The sequence below is a fragment of the Pteropus alecto genome, unplaced genomic scaffold (assembly GCF_000325575.1).
Source record: "Pteropus alecto unplaced genomic scaffold, ASM32557v1 scaffold50, whole genome shotgun sequence".
Classification (NCBI taxonomy): Eukaryota; Metazoa; Chordata; class Mammalia; order Chiroptera; family Pteropodidae; genus Pteropus; species Pteropus alecto.
The window spans coordinates 15,091,124-15,106,983 of NW_006431918.1; the positions used below are offsets into that span (position 1 = coordinate 15,091,124).

General features: G+C 36.1%; 1 protein-coding gene across 1 annotated transcript in view; it reads right to left on the bottom strand.

Annotated features, from left to right (window-relative positions):
* Positions 1-15,860, bottom strand: part of GALNTL6 (polypeptide N-acetylgalactosaminyltransferase like 6) — an 888,106-nt gene that overhangs the window by 151,769 nt on the left and 720,477 nt on the right. The window contains exon 6 of the mRNA XM_006906317.2: positions 1,880-2,065. Within this exon, the coding sequence (XP_006906379.1) occupies positions 1,880-2,065 (186 nt within the window). The remainder of the gene's footprint in view (positions 1-1,879; positions 2,066-15,860) is intronic.

Consider the following 15,860-nt stretch of genomic DNA (forward strand, 5'->3'; position numbering starts at 1 on the left):
GTATTTTAGTAGGTTTCAGTGACTTTCTTCAATCAAATACAGAATCAAGTTGATTTACAAGTTTCTTGACCAACGAGGAGTCCCAAGGAGACCCAAAGAGAATGAGTCTGATAAATTAACTGTCAACTTTCCTTTCAAATTTCCTTTCAGCCCTCATCCAGCTGTACTAGCTTAGAGTGAAAGCAGCATGACTAATTTTTCATCTAAGGCTTATGCCTACATTTCAATTTCCAGGGATCAAACAAACAGACTCTTAATGGGAAATTGAAATTCAGGTATAATCCCAAGGTGAAAAATGAACCAAGAATCTGTGTGACTCCACCTGTTTTTTTCATTTTGGATGATGTGTCAAGACACTGATAGAGGAAAATAAAAAAAGATAGTGATCCTGAGCTTGAATCATTTCTTATCCATCAGGCCTACAGGAAATGAAATACTTTAATGAGAAAAAGTGGGTTTCTCATTTTTCGCTTTTCTTTTCCCATCTTTTTTCCTTTCTTGTTAGAGTCATAGGAACAATCAGAGGCTTGATAATTGGCATTTAGGAATTGCTTTGGCTCATAAATAAATTGGGCCTTTTGTTGACTTTCTTGAGTATTCAACACCATATAGGTCAAATTCAGTTTGAGGGAATCTCACTGTTGCTGATGAAACTCTAAATTGCTATGTCCTTGGACAAGGTACTTTTAATTAAAAGCTCAGAGGAGTCTTTGGCTGTAGAAGCGCCGAAACATTCCCGTTGATTAGAATGGCTGGGCAGTTGTCTGTGTAGGAGTGTGAGGATCAGGTTATGCGACAGGCATGCGTTGCTGCTTGTTTTCTGTTCTTAACCCTTTACAGTTTCAATTGATTCGCCATCCTCTCCTCCCCGTCTTTTACTAACAGCTCTTCACTTGTTCTAGCTGAAATCCCGCACAGTAGCCAACAGCAAATCATTCTTTCCGAAGCAGCTACTGTGAAAGCAGTTGTTACTAGCTTTAACTCCAAGGCCAAGGCTATATTTACAGAAAAAGTCGAATTAGTAAAACCTGGAAAAATAGGAAGGAGTACAATATGTGCCCACCAGGAATTTTTAGAAACATTCTTTCTTCAGGCTTACGATTTGTTTCTTATCCACTACTGGATTTTACATCGGACTTCATTGGGAAATAAAAAATAGTTAAGCTCAAACTGAGCCATACATTTGTTCTCTACCTTGAATGACTTCCATTTTTTTTCCTGTTTCTAATAGTTCAAGTACAATGTGACAGAGCCTTTGTTCTTCTTCTTAATCATATTGAGAGCATTTAAGACGTATTATCTGGATAATGGCTCCGAGTATTTGAGGGGGTTCCACTTAAAGATGGGGAATTATATATTTTGGTGCTGGCTATGGAAAGAACTGGCATTATAAATCCTAGGAAATGTCAGGGCACTTACAATTCAACTGCACTCTGGAGCCGAATAATTTTCTTTCTTCATTTCTTAATAATGCTATAAAAATTGTTAAACTGTGTGTGTGTGTGTGTGTGTGTGTGTGTGTGTACATTTTAATCTTACTGTAGTTACATGTAATATTTTGGAATACTTTTTTTCTTTTAGCATTTACTCAGTGAATACAACTGTAGTAGGAGAGCATCTAAGATAAATGAAACCTTTTCAAACCTTAAGTTAAATTACAGTTGGTATTATCTAAAATGTCAATTTTAATACAGTTTTCTAGTTACCTATTTATCCTCAGCAGTGGTTAAGGTAGAATTGAGGCTCTTCCTACAAAAACTCTTGAAGGAGTCTCTAGCTTTTACAGATTATAAACTAAATAGAAGCAAACCACACACTTCCTCCAAAAGAAGGCAATCCCCCCAGCAGGCCACTGGGAAGCCATGTACTGTGTACTCACTAAGGAGTGGGGGCAGCCAATTCACGTTGACCTCGCAGTGAGAGTCGAGGAAAGTCAGGACTTCTCCCCTCGCCATAGATGCCCCCAGGAGTCGGGTCCGGATGAGTCCTTCCCTTTTCTTGGTGCGAACAATCCTTACTTTGGAAAATCGGGCCATATATTCTTCTAACTTATCCTTCAAGTGTTCTAGAAAGGAAGTAGAGAATGTACAGAAAGAACACAATACATTAGCTGCAGTGGAATCACTCATGGGTGTTTGTGCATAGAGGGTTTGTGAATGATGAACCTGAGCTTGTATCCATTTTTCTCCTCGCTTCAGCTCGAGGGGTGATACTAAGATTTTATTCCTAGAAGGTTTTCTACTTTACACTTTCCAAAATGCTTCTTAAACTGCACATACTGCCCTTTGTTTGAAAACTGTACAAGACAATGACACTCCAGAGCTCTCCCCAAACAGTTACTGTTGGCCAGCTGCCACCATACTTAATCCTGGCCAGCACGTGCCAAGAAGGGCATTGGCCCCCATTTCTTGCAGTGTAAAGTCAGATGAACATTCCAGCATATGGGCTCTTCTCAATGAGATGGTTCTTTCCAGCAAGTCTTTGTCTAGTATTCTCTGTGTTGAAAATAATGCATGTAAAACCACAAGACAGAAACATATCTTTCAAATTAACAAGAACTGAACAGCTTTCTACCCCTTCACAAGGTAATAGCAAACCGTAAGCAAGCTCAGCATCTGGCTTATGATTTAAAGTGAAACATTGTTGACTCGCTGTTAAAATTAGAAAGGGGAAGGCAGATTAGATACTACAAAGTCATTTTGAACTTAGCTGTTTAAGATTTGAAAACAAAAATTTGGAAGTTTGTCTTTGCCTAATTAAAAACAAACACTGGGAACAAAATCAAATCAGATAACTTATTTATAGAATAAAACATTTCTTACTGGCTGTGATAAAATGCATCAATCTTTCAGTTCTTTTTGTGCCAAATCAGTGCATTTGGTGGCTTTCTGCGGGGTATGTGTTCATATAATTGATATCTGCTTTCACTCTCTCATATATAAGACATTAGGAGGGCTTCACTGGAGTTTCTAACAAGTATAGTCTCATAGTCACTGAAATGGAATCTTAGTGCTGTATGTTCTGTAGTTTTTACTTTCAAACTTTCTCTGCATATCTGCAATCAAAGACAATATTATTATTGTCTCCTCCTATGATCCGTAGCAACAGGGATTCCTATAAGGATCTATGATCTCTTCCCGACTATCCAATTTAATAGATGTTAGAATTACTCTACATTTGGAGTTTCTCGGTATATAAGGGTTCATTTTTGTTCTTATTGCTTCTTCTTATTAGTGTGGTGTTGGAAAAAAATCTCGATTTCATTTTTTTCCTTGACTGCCCTTTAACTATATTTTACAAATGGATCAAGTAAAAAAATATATATTTAGCTTTCTCATTTTCACTGTAAAAGGATAAGAGTGTTTAGCTCAAAATATGTTCCCCTCTATTTTGTTCTTCCTGTAATGAACAGAGATAGGGAGATGAGCCTATAGAACGCAAAGATAATAGGATGTGGAGTCATAACGAACTTGAGTGGCAGGTCTGCGACAGTGAAATACATGAGTAGGTCATGGAAACTCTCTAAGCCTGAATTTCCTCACCTATGAAATATAGAATTTTCCCTCTTAGAGTGTGATGGAGGGTCAAGCTTTGGTTACAGACTTAACAGTGCTCATTCAAGAAACATTTATTAAGTCAATAATTGGAGACCTCAGTAAGTCACTCATTTTATGATGAAAGACAGCATTTCTAGTATAAGAAATAACTTTGAATGCTTTGCCTGAAAAATGAAAAATAATGAATTTTCTATTTCTTGGTGAGATTTTGACAATTATCATATTCTATTTATTACAAATTTAAAGAAAAAAGATTTTGACCAGCAATAAACAAACATATAGGACTTTATATAGCCATATTACAGTATCTCAACTAACAGGTTGGCTCCGCCTTGTCTCTCTCTGCTTTGTAACAGGCGTGCTGTGCATACAGCTTACTTCCCGCCCAGTCCCGTTTGCTCACATCTCTCCTGCTTTCCTCTGTGCAAGCTGCAAAGAAAGATTCCAAAGGGCTACACAACACAGTGCCATCTGTGACTATAACTGCAGCTTTACTATCTTGTTAAGGAAATAAAGCAGAGACTGGCCATCCACTCGCTTAGTCAAAGGCAATGACTAAGTGATAAGTGATCAGTACCAGGGCTCTTTCTGTGCCAGTCTGCAAAGGCCCGTGTTCTGTCAGGACTTCCTGCAATAATAAACGTTTTAAGAAACCTTTATAATCTTATTACTGTAATTTATTCAGGCACTGAAATCCTTCTGTGTCACCAATGTACAAATGAGTGTCATTCTATAAGTTTATTTGTAAATTATTGTTCGGGCCACAGGAAGTATTGCCTCATGAAAACAGTGTTGTGACAGTTATTGGGGACTGAAAATAGATCATGAATATTTGGTAAACTCAGTAATATAGTCAGTCTGTCTTTCTTTTTCTCTTTCTTTCTTTCTTCTTTCTTTCTTTCTTTCTTTCTTTCTTTCTTTCTTTCTTTCTTTCTTTCTTTCTTTCTTTCTCTTTCTTTCTCTCTCTCTCTCCCTCTCCCTCTCCCTCTCTCTTTAACAAAAATTACATCTAGACATATGAAGCTTTGAGCCCTACAGCCTAGGGCTCTTCTTTGTGAAAGACGCTGAGGCTGTTCATTCATGGTGCTCCCTCCCTTCCTACCCCCCCTACCCCTCCCTCCCTTCTTTCTTTCCTTCCTTCTTTCACCTTTATTGTTCTTTTTTCAAAGACACCACTATGAACACCACCTCGTCAGTCTGGGCACATTGCTTCTTCCTCCCTGACCCCGAAGGACTAACAAGATCTCTCTCAGGAGAGGGGAGGAGTAATTCTCTGTAGCTGCATAAGAGAAAGTTGCTCCATGTGATAGTCACTCCCCAAGTGTTCTAAATCCAGAATCGAAGTGTTCTTGGTCACCTGCGAAGGGTTGTCCCAACTTTGGATTAGACTTCCACACTTTTTAGTTTGTAGGAAAGTCTGGAACTCAGTGGAGACTATCTCCACGTGTTCTTTTCCCTCTATACATATTTTCCGATTCTGTGTAATTTTCTTTATCAAAGCCCATTTTAATGTACTAATAGGATTGCCTGGTATGAATTCACTAAGGACAAGGGGTTTGACCGTAAACAAAGTCCACTAAATGTTCAGATCAATTCCAGTTTGAATTTTTTGGTAATAATAATTAGGTTGCTTTGCCTCAGAATACTGACCTAGCCGACTGCTCCTTTGAGCAGTCCATTCTCTCTTAGTAGCTCAGCTGTAACATGTAATTATCTATAACTCACAGTGAAGACAGGTATCATCAGTCTAATTAGCAAATTAGACTCTCATACAAAGGAGTTAATGGGGATGGTACAGACGGCTTTTATGAAAAACATTTTGCATGTCTTTCGTCTGAATAATTTTTAAATTCATTTCTAAAATATTATTAAAACAATTTAAAGCATTATTTTATATTATTTTAATTCAAGCCCAGCAGTTTTGAAGATTCCTTCTGAACTCAATTAACTAAAAAAAAAATAACATGAATTTGTGGTATTTTTTATAAAACAGATTTAGTGACTATGAGACATTGGTAGAACCATTAACATTTTCGGCTTGATGGTTGCAGATACTGGTAGACGTATCACTGTTAAAATTCACTGAGTGGTATTCTGATAACCTGGACAAATGAGCATGACTTCAAATATGCCAGTTTTTGCTAGGCTTTATTGTAGCACTGTAAGGCAATAAGGAAAAAAGAAGTCGTGCTTAGGCAATATTTTGGTGTCTTGTTACTGTGAATACTAAATTTAGTAGTTTTCTGAATATATTTTCCTCTTTTTCTAATTATATGGAGAATATGTCATTCATTAGTATATTTAGTGTTTAGGGTAGCAACTAAACACTAAAAAAATCCCCTGTAATGATTTGCACAGTCAAGAGTCAAGGACACAGGTTCCAGACCTGTTGCTGACTGGCTGCGTGCTTTTGGGTCACTTCCCACCATTCAACCTCATTTTCCTCAGCTATAAGGCGAAGAGAATGTAACTGGTTGATCTTAAATATTCCTTCTAGTTCCACAATTCTACGACTTCCCTAATAAAGTTTTATTTATAGAGTAGATCTAGTTCTATTAACTACTAAGTTTTTCCTAAAAAGCATCCTAATGTTTTGGTATTTTGGTATTTCTTTGGGCTGTGTCTCATTTCTGAAAGCATAAGTCAAGTCAAAATAAAGCTAACATGTCTCGTCTCATCAGTTTAGCCAAAAAGCCAACTCCAGGGTATTTTCTTTGGTGAAAACATCATCTGTCTAATCTCCTGCAGTTCACTGTCTATAAGACTGTCACTGATGTCAAGATAATAATTTTGAAGCACTGTAAGTTCATCAAAGATTTAAGTCTGTTCAATAAGTTATGCCTATTATGTCAGAAAAATATAGTAACAGAGGTTAGACCTCTTTCTAGTTTACCTTTGATGAATCATCCCTAAGGGTACAGATAATCTAGTGACCATTACTATTGTAGGGCATGGCCAGGGTGTCCCAGTAAACCCACCAAACGCTAGACAAGCAGCTGCCCCAGCTCAGCAGCTGGGATTTAGGCCCAGCAACTTGTCACCCAGTTCCTTCCATCTCCTTGGAATTCCCTAATTTACATCTGAAGGAGAGAGCAGGAGAGGCCTGGAGACACTATTGACCTGGTGATGGGGATTTCTATATTTAAGTACATACCTGTGGAGATGAAATTTCTTTGATGTTTATGCTTTGGTGTTGGCAGAATATAGTAGAACATGGGCTTAGAATAGTGTTAGTTATTATAGGTGATGCCTAATTATGAATTCTGAAATGTAATGGATTACAAATACACAGAAACATACATATCTTAAACTTTTCTGGTTATTCCTTAGCCAAGAAGAATATATTATTAAGTACATATCAAAGTATTTTGGATAAATTGAGATTTTATAACAGTGACAAGAAGTACCCCATAATTAGAGACTATAAGATATTCTTCCATTTCTTGATCTACTTGGCATATGTCAAATGTATATTTTAACCCAAAGTGGTAATGTTAAGAATAATTGTCTACACAGTAGGGCCTGTAGAGACTTTTTTATATTCTTTACACAGGAGAAATACACAGATTTTATCTCTAGTTGAACTACGGAAAACTGTTTCATATCCTGGTTGACCACGTTAAGTCTGTCTCCTTTGACAACATTCAAATATAGACATTTCACATTATCTCTAGAGCACGAAAAATGTCAACCAAGAAAGCAATAGAATTTCTGAAACGATATTCATTTGCTTCTATTTCTGAATGTCCTATATTTTATTCTTTTAATATGCAGGCGTCTAAAGTCATTTGGGAAATAGCTTGAATAAATAACTTAAGTAAATAGACAAAATGCATTCCAGTTAATATATATAAAAAAGATAGAATGTCATCCTTTTGCAATGAACAGATAGAGCCGTCAACGGGCTTCTAATATCACAGAAGGAGGAAGCATCACCCAGTATGTGCCTCTTGTTGAAAGAATACATTACTGCCAATAAAGTATACTGGCCAAAAGCATTGAATCTGAATCTGATCACGCCTTTAGATCTAACTTCCCATTTATAGAAATTAAAGATTGAAGAATATGTTAAGTAGCATATCAAGAAGATAATCAGCAAAATCCAAATAGTCACTTCTTCTAGACAAATGGCTTGATTCCTTTAACAAATAGGAAAAAGAAAAGAAAGGAAAACAGAATCTTAAAGATTAAAAGACACTTAAATATATCAACCAGTAACAATGAGAAGACCTAATATGGATCCTAATTCAAAGATATAGTTGAGAAAAGAAAAAAAGGAGTCCTTGATGTCTGGGAACTGGTCTGACACTCATGGAGAGGCTGTCTTGTTCTGTTGGGTGTAACAACCTCACAGATCAACACACAACAAGGTCACTCTGAGACCATGATAAAGCAAGACAAAACAAGTTCACTGTGAAAAATCGCAGTATACTAAATATTCCCCTCTCTTTGCTAAACTTAGTGACTGCTACTTTTTACCAATTATATTTCTATTCCCCACGAGACTCCTTGACTCCATACAATCATGGGAGAAAAGAATTAGAAGCCATTCTTCATGGGTCTTTGGCATTTCTTCATGTTTTGTGAATGACTGTCATTTGTTCCAGATGATCTTTTCAAGGATGTTTATACAGCAAACAGATGTGGAAGACAAAGATCATGTCTCTTGAAGGAACAAAAGGGAGGTTTATTTATATCCTTGGAAGGTAGAGATACCATCTCCTTCTGAGTGCTTGCTGCCCACTACAAAAGATTTGAGTTCTGTAAGTTTGAGATTCCTTCCATAGAGCACAACATCTTGCTTGTGCAGGCATCCATCTGGGCACTTGCATTGAGACTTGGGTGCCAGGGGGCAACTAACACAGGCATTCTGATCCTCATCCTGCTTGCTGTGCTGTGAGTCCTAAAGGTCATTGTCTCAGACTCAGATCTCATGTCTTCTGCCTGCATCCATTAGACAGTGGCAGACAAACTTGTTAACTTCCGAGTAGAGTAAAATTTCAGATTTTTCACACATCTTTACAGAGAAGAGGGGAAAAGTCACTGATGAAGGATTCCTAATTCCCCCACGGCAATTTTGTAGTTTTTCTGACCAGGTCATGGGGAAAAATTTAGGGGGAGTAGATGCTAGTAATTATAGATGACAGACTATTCAGTTCTTACCCCTAACACAGCCTAGCTCTGGCTCAATAAGCCAATTCATTACTCGCCTCTTACCATTTTCTCCTCCAGTTAAATCCTTTTAGTATCTGAAAATATCTCTGTCAGCACACAATTATTTTGTAGACAGACACAGTGAGCTATGTTGACCTGGAGAATTCTGATAATTTTCTATGATCAGCTCTTAGGATCCCATATTTCTACATAGAAAATAGAGAATGATACATCTTCTATCAGAAGAAATTATAATAAAGAAAAAAATTTTGAATTACAGTAAGTTACAGTAAATTTATCTGACTGAGAAAATATAAAATTCTTATTCTAGTTTCCTATAAATAATAATTACATATATAAATTATATTTATATAATTTTCTCTTGGCAAATAAAATAAACCTGGACACTATATAGATTCCTTGGAGTTGAGTGGGAGCAGAGTTTGTCACTCCAAATATACTTTTTGAGATATTGATTATTTTAAGTTGGTTATTTTTAAGAAATGAAAGCCTGAGAAAGAGCCTTTGACTCCCCTTCTTATCTGCCTAATAAAATTCAGATAGGAAAATCTGCTTAACAAAAGGAAGCTATCACCTAAGTATCATAATGTGAACCCAGCATGACAGGGAGAAACCCAGCAGCATTTGTTTTTAGATTCCACTCTGGGTCCCATTGTTTGTGGGTGACTCAGCAAGCTTTGTTTACCAAATGTTTCCTTCTCCTCATCTGCCTATGAATTTCCCTTAGAAGTCCCAGACCCTTGCATCTCTCACCTTAGCTCAAGATGGCATATAAACTTTATCTGCCCAATTTGTCCTCAGGTCTCATATTCTTAGGGAGCCCTCGTATGTACATACATAATATATTTAGTTATTCTCTCTTGTTAATCTGTCTCATTTCAATTTGATTATTATTCCAGCCAGAAGAACTTAGAAGGGGAGAAGGAAAGTTATATATTTTTTGCCCCCACAGGGTCCTCTCTCATTCTCTTTTTGTTTCATCTTTTGCTTAAAAGACAACTGAATTATATATATTTTCAGAGTAGTTTTGAATGTGTAATATATTCAGAATAACACAAAATAAACAAAATGCCATAGATCTAGTGCTTAGCATCACTCAGGGAATATTTCCTTCTCCATGTTTAATACTGTAAGTGGGTTTAAAGTCTCTTTGTGAAATGCTCTTATATCAAGGTTTATTTGTATGATATCTTATAAAGGCCCTAAAGTGAAAAAAATATATAGGTGCCACCATACCTAAAAGGATTAAACTTTTCTAGAAAAAACAATATGTAGGAGGGAGAGAAAGAGAGATCCACAGATAAAATATTTGTTATCCTTTATATTTATAGTGTATATAATCTTAGACTGGATTTGCAAGAGGTCAAATAACAGATGACTTCACACAAAATATTTTGGCATTTTGGTAATAGCTTAAAAATTGCCTTACAAATGTATACATATGCAAATGCCTATACAAAAGTAGCATATCTATGATGCAGCTTTTGTTTCAGTTAATGACAAATTTGATTTGTACATTCATTATTTATTTCAATGTTGAGGCAGTATTTAGTTATATTTAGTTATAAATATATTTAGTTATAACATAATTAATGTACATTTAGTTATAACATAAATACTTGAATTCTATTTTTCTTCTCCACAGTATTTTCTTAAGAACTATGTAAAAATTAATCAAGAACACATTATATGAAAACATCCTAGCTTCCAGTCTAAATACGTCTTGTGATTATAGACTTACCAGCATCTGAGTTAATTCTTCTCTACAAGCCTCATCTCCTTTCACCTTAAGTGTGTGGCCTGCAGGCTGGTGACCAGCAGGCCTCTGCCCTCTCTTAGCCTTCTTTCTTCATTATCAGTTATATCAGGGAGCTAAATGGCACTTTGTAATTAATTAGTTTAGTTAAATAATCCCCCATATTAACCAATATATCTCATCCTCTCTCGCTCTTCCAAGAAAACTCATTTCTGACCTTTCAATGGTTCTTCTCTTAATTTCTAAGGTTATCAAAAATGAACACTGTATAAGATAATTTGTCCTGAGATATGAGAGGCAACTATTTTAAAAAATAAGTTTAATAAAGGAAAAAAGACATAAAAAGAACCAGTATATTAATGTTTTTAGCCTCTGAAGTCCCTAAGGGTAAAAATCCCATTCATAAATTTCACAATTCTCCAGCTACTGCAACAATGTCTTAGTGTTATTTTGCTGAACGCTAGGTTATATGATTTTTAAACCGATTGCTTTTGTATTCCAACATTAATGCTACTATTAATTGTCTATTTATTTGTCCCTGTATGCACATTCATAGCTTGGATAAGTAGCGCATTGTGAGCTGGTTTGACTCTTAATGATCAGCTCTAAAAATTGGGACTGAGTAAATTTTTCCTATAAAAATTGTTAATAATTTTCTGTAACTTGTTTTCCTAAGACAAAATCAAGATGATAAATGAAAACTCGGGGCCTAAACAATTAGAAAGTAATCTGAGTCACACCAGCAAGGATATTAACAAGGTGAAGTCACAGCCTCCCAGTGAACCAAACACTGCATGTATCAAATCAGCAAGCTACACAGAATGCACCTCTGAATGTAAAGAATTCATAAATTCATTTAAGCAATTAAAAAAAACTTGAAATGAAAAAGAAAAAACAAACAAAGCTGGGATGCCCGAGAAGGGGTGAAATTGATCTTTAGCATGAGAAAAAGCATAATACTCAGGTAGAACAAAGACCAAAACCAAATACAAATGAATGCTGAAATGCCATATACAAGCTCAGATATCAAATGGGAGCAATAACATCTCTGCCCTTTTGAAAGTACTTTCAGTTCTGCATTTCTTTCCAGTTGAAAAAAATCTTAGCGTAAATCATGCATATATGCTAAAAGCCATTTTGTTTTTCTTGTTTCCTCAAAAGCATCAACTGGAATCACTGGGCAGAAATGTTATGTGGGTACAGTTATAGAGACCGTAATTCTAAATTAGTGTGTGTGTGAGTGATTGAATAATGTCACCGATAACTGCCAAAACAGCCATAAAGACCTTTGGGGTTTGACTTGACTTCACCATAAATAAAGACAAATGGGAAAGAATTCCTCTAAACAGTTAGTGTGAGAAAAATGCTGTGTCAAAATTTCAATTTAGATGAGACTAGAACTAAATTAAATATCTGAGATTTGGTCCTGTTCCCAAGGCCACGGAAACTCCCAGTTCCTAATAATATTCTTGTGCTGTAATATTGGAGGAGGCATGCTAGAAATGGGCTGTCTGCTTTTGTTGAGGAAACTTGACCTGCTAGAGGTATGTTCTCTTAAGGAATTGCTCCATTTCTTGACAATGCTATTAAAAAGTGAAAAGGAAAGGGACCATGTAAGATACTGTCTTGGTTTAATATCGAAAAAGAAAATATTATGAGAACTGAAAATGTCTCATGTTTTTTGAGTGAAAAAACCAATAGAATAAGCAGCAAAATATGATGAAGTAATATATAAACATAATACTAATGATCGTCTATATTTATTGAATGCTTATAATACTTATTCTAAGATATAATCATATATCAATTTATTAGGTCATTTAACAGATGAGAAAAATGATGCCCTTTTTACAAATGAGGAAAAGGAGGGTCGGAAAGGTTAAAAAATTTCCTTAGGATGATACAATATGAGAGTACCCGGAATATTGTAAGTACTCAATAGATGTCAGGGATTTTATGTCAGGAGGAAAAAAAGCTTGAACTCAATTGTATTTTCCAAGAATCTTTTAAGTTTTGAAAGGGAATTTAATATAGAAAATTAGAAATGTTCCTTTTTTCCTTACGGTTGATTTCAATTGTTTACATGATTATAGTTATTACTATTATAAATAATATATAATGAATATTTGGTGAATAAGTGTTTTCCAAATCTATAACTTTCCTTAGGAGAGAGTCCAAGATCTGAAACCAGTGCCTCATAGGGTGTGAACCTGAAACATAGGGTGTGAACCTGAAAAGGCTGTATAAATTATCTAATTAGAAGAGACCGAGAACCTGTCTTCGTTTGCTATGGAAGTCGAAGAATTCTGAGTGGCCGAGGAGACTTTAATGGCCATAAAATCCATTCTCTTCTTTATTATAAGAGAACCGAGACCACCACTCACACCACCAAACTGCCTAACTCTTGGCTCCTCTCCTCGTATGCTCTCCCTTCTCTCCTGATAATAGAATGAACTATCTGTGCACCTACATAAGGCCACCTGCTCATTTGTGCACCTCATCCCCTCTTTTCTCATCTGCTCAAGAACATGGCTCCTACGGCGTCCCATCTCTTTCCTGTATCCTCATTTTCGGCTTTCTACTGAGTCCTTCCATCTTCAAGCAAGACTATTATATACAATATCCCTTTTCTTAAAAAGCAAACCTTCTTTGACCCACACCCTCCTCCAGCTTCTGCCCCACTCATCTGCTCCATTTTTCAGCAGTATTTTGAAGGAGCTGTTTGACTGGCAGTTTCCACTTCTTCTCCTTCCATTCTCTCTGGAATCCATGCCTCTCATTGATTCCTTCAGGCTGGTCCTAGGGATCTGTACGAATAGCATGAGCTAGATACCACAATCATTTGCCTTTGGAAATAGGTAGAAATATTGTTTCAGAGCGATTCCTCTGCCCAGACATAACTCGTTTAGACTCAGAGTAAAGGGATGTGATGGGAAAACTGAATGTGGAACTAAAGTAGGAAAGGGAGTTATGTATGAAGGGAGTTATTACCGAGGAGATGATTTTGAAGTTCACTGACAGAGAAGAGAAAATGAGTTCAGAGGCAGACAGGTCTAATTGTGAGCACAAAGTACTTTTCTGGTCACTTGCAGGGTGAATTGTGACTAAGATTCATATTTTGCCAATATATTTGGGAAGGTGGGGGTCATGAAGAAAGATATAGGTCCTGGAAGATGTCTAAAGTGGTGAAAGCCCCTTGCTTGAGTAATTGAAAGCTAAACTGGACTGAGCACTATGAAATATAATTTGGCTCTCTTCTCCAGGGAATGGAGAAAATGATCTAATAGGTCTTTTCCATTTCTGCTTCCTGTGACCTCTGGCTGTTAACATCACTTTTCCTCGTTATGTCAAAATGAATTGCCTATTTACCACTGAACTCTAGAAAGCATTTTTTCTCCCTAGGTAAGACAATAACCTAGCATTTGTAACATGCACTTCATTTCAACTTAATCAATGTGCCAAGGAGTCATTTTAAAGTGGGTATTTTTATTTCCAGGAAATTTAGCTTACTTGCTGGGTACATGGTTCCCCTTCACTGTCAAGTCGGAGCTCTCCCAAATTTTAGAAGAAATTCCAAAGGAAATGTAAAATATATTTGCAAAATGGGAAGCAAAATGAAGTGATATGGCTTTTAAATTGCCAATAACCTCCACAGCAGGGTCATTTATTAGCACTGGAATCTGCTCTGGCTGGTTTTTTCTATGACAGTAAAAACTGAAAAAATACTGATATAGGATGACTGTATTTATATAGTATTATGTAAATTTCTCCTTCCTGGGCAGGCATAAGGCATAGAAATTGTTTAAATATCTAACCAAGAAATAGTGTTTTTTGGAGAATATATATATGTGTGTGTGTGTGTGTGTGTGTGTGTGTGTGTGTATACACACACATACATATGCACATACACACACATAGATGCAAATGTATATATATCAGTTCTATCACAAAGAATAAATGAAAGGTGTCTCATTTGTTATTTATTTTAAAAAATCACTATTTCCTGCACAGTCTTGATTAAATGAGGCAATAAATCATATGTTTAAAACATGCCAAACATCTGCCAAAGCAAAAGTTGGCTCAGAAAGTGATGAGAACAGAATTGTGGAACAGGAGGCATTTTATAGTCTGTCACTGGTGTGACAAGTAATGATAAAGGGCAGCATTATGTCTCTTCTACTGCTAGTCCAGCCACATATTTTCCACTGTAATTCTTTTGTTTGGCCCGCTTTATCTTCATTTAAATGGGCTGCATCTCCTTAGAGCTTCAGCAAATATATATATTTTCCCTGCTAATGATGTGTCTCTCATGGTCCCAGGTTTATTTTCACACTTGATGAAGTTCATCTACGGATGGGGCCATGATCAGTCAGTGTGCTCCAAATGGAGCTAGACATGACGTTGATTTTTTTCTATTCTCTGTGGACAGACAAGCCCTGCCTTGCTAGTGTTTTACTGAGGCTTCACTCCCAGGAGAGATTTGTTTCCCCCCATGACTTTATAAAGATCATTTAGCCTATAAATTCTGTCTTTCAAAATTTGTGTCAGACCAAATCTCTGTTTTTAAATCTGAGACTACCCTTTCTGTTTATTTCATTAAGATGAGACTAAACAAATACAAATTAAAATCTATTAAATATGAATTAATAAAACTAAAACATAACATGTTTAGGTCAATTCTGGAAATGCAGTGCCTCTCTTTGAATAATCCATGAACAAATGAAATATAATACAAATGTGGTACAAGACATTAATATAATAAATGTTGGGAAGTAGGGTACTAGATTCAGAATTTTATAATTTATAAGCTCAGCAGGGATTACAGTAAACTTTCAGATGGGAATATAATTAATACCTCGAAATAGGGCTTATTTATTCAAGGTGTTCCCTATAGATGATATAAAGATTCTTCAGAAAGGGAGGATCCTGGATCTTGAATTATATGAGTAAGATTTATATAGATGAAGAGGAGGAAGGAAAGGTAAAGTTTTGAAAGTGAAAGAATAAAAAAGCAGAAAATAAGCAGTCCTGAGATGGTCCCTTATTCTAAAGACAGAACAAAAAATCCTGAAACAACTGATCAACCAATCACCAAACAACAATGGCTGCTTGGGTAACCCCTGCACAAAAATGCTAAAATGCTAAACTATGCAATTAACGTGAAATCAAAGAAAACCAATGACCCTAAAACAAGCTGTGATCTCCATCTCTTCTTTTTTCCCCTTAGTGACTATAATTTTTCTTTTCTTTCTTTCTTTCTTTCCTTCTTTCCTTCTTTCCTTCCTTCCTTCTTTCCTTCTTTCTTTCTTTCTTTCTTTCTTTCTTTCTTTCTTTCTTTCTTTCTTTCTTTCTTTCTTTCTTTCTTTCTTTCT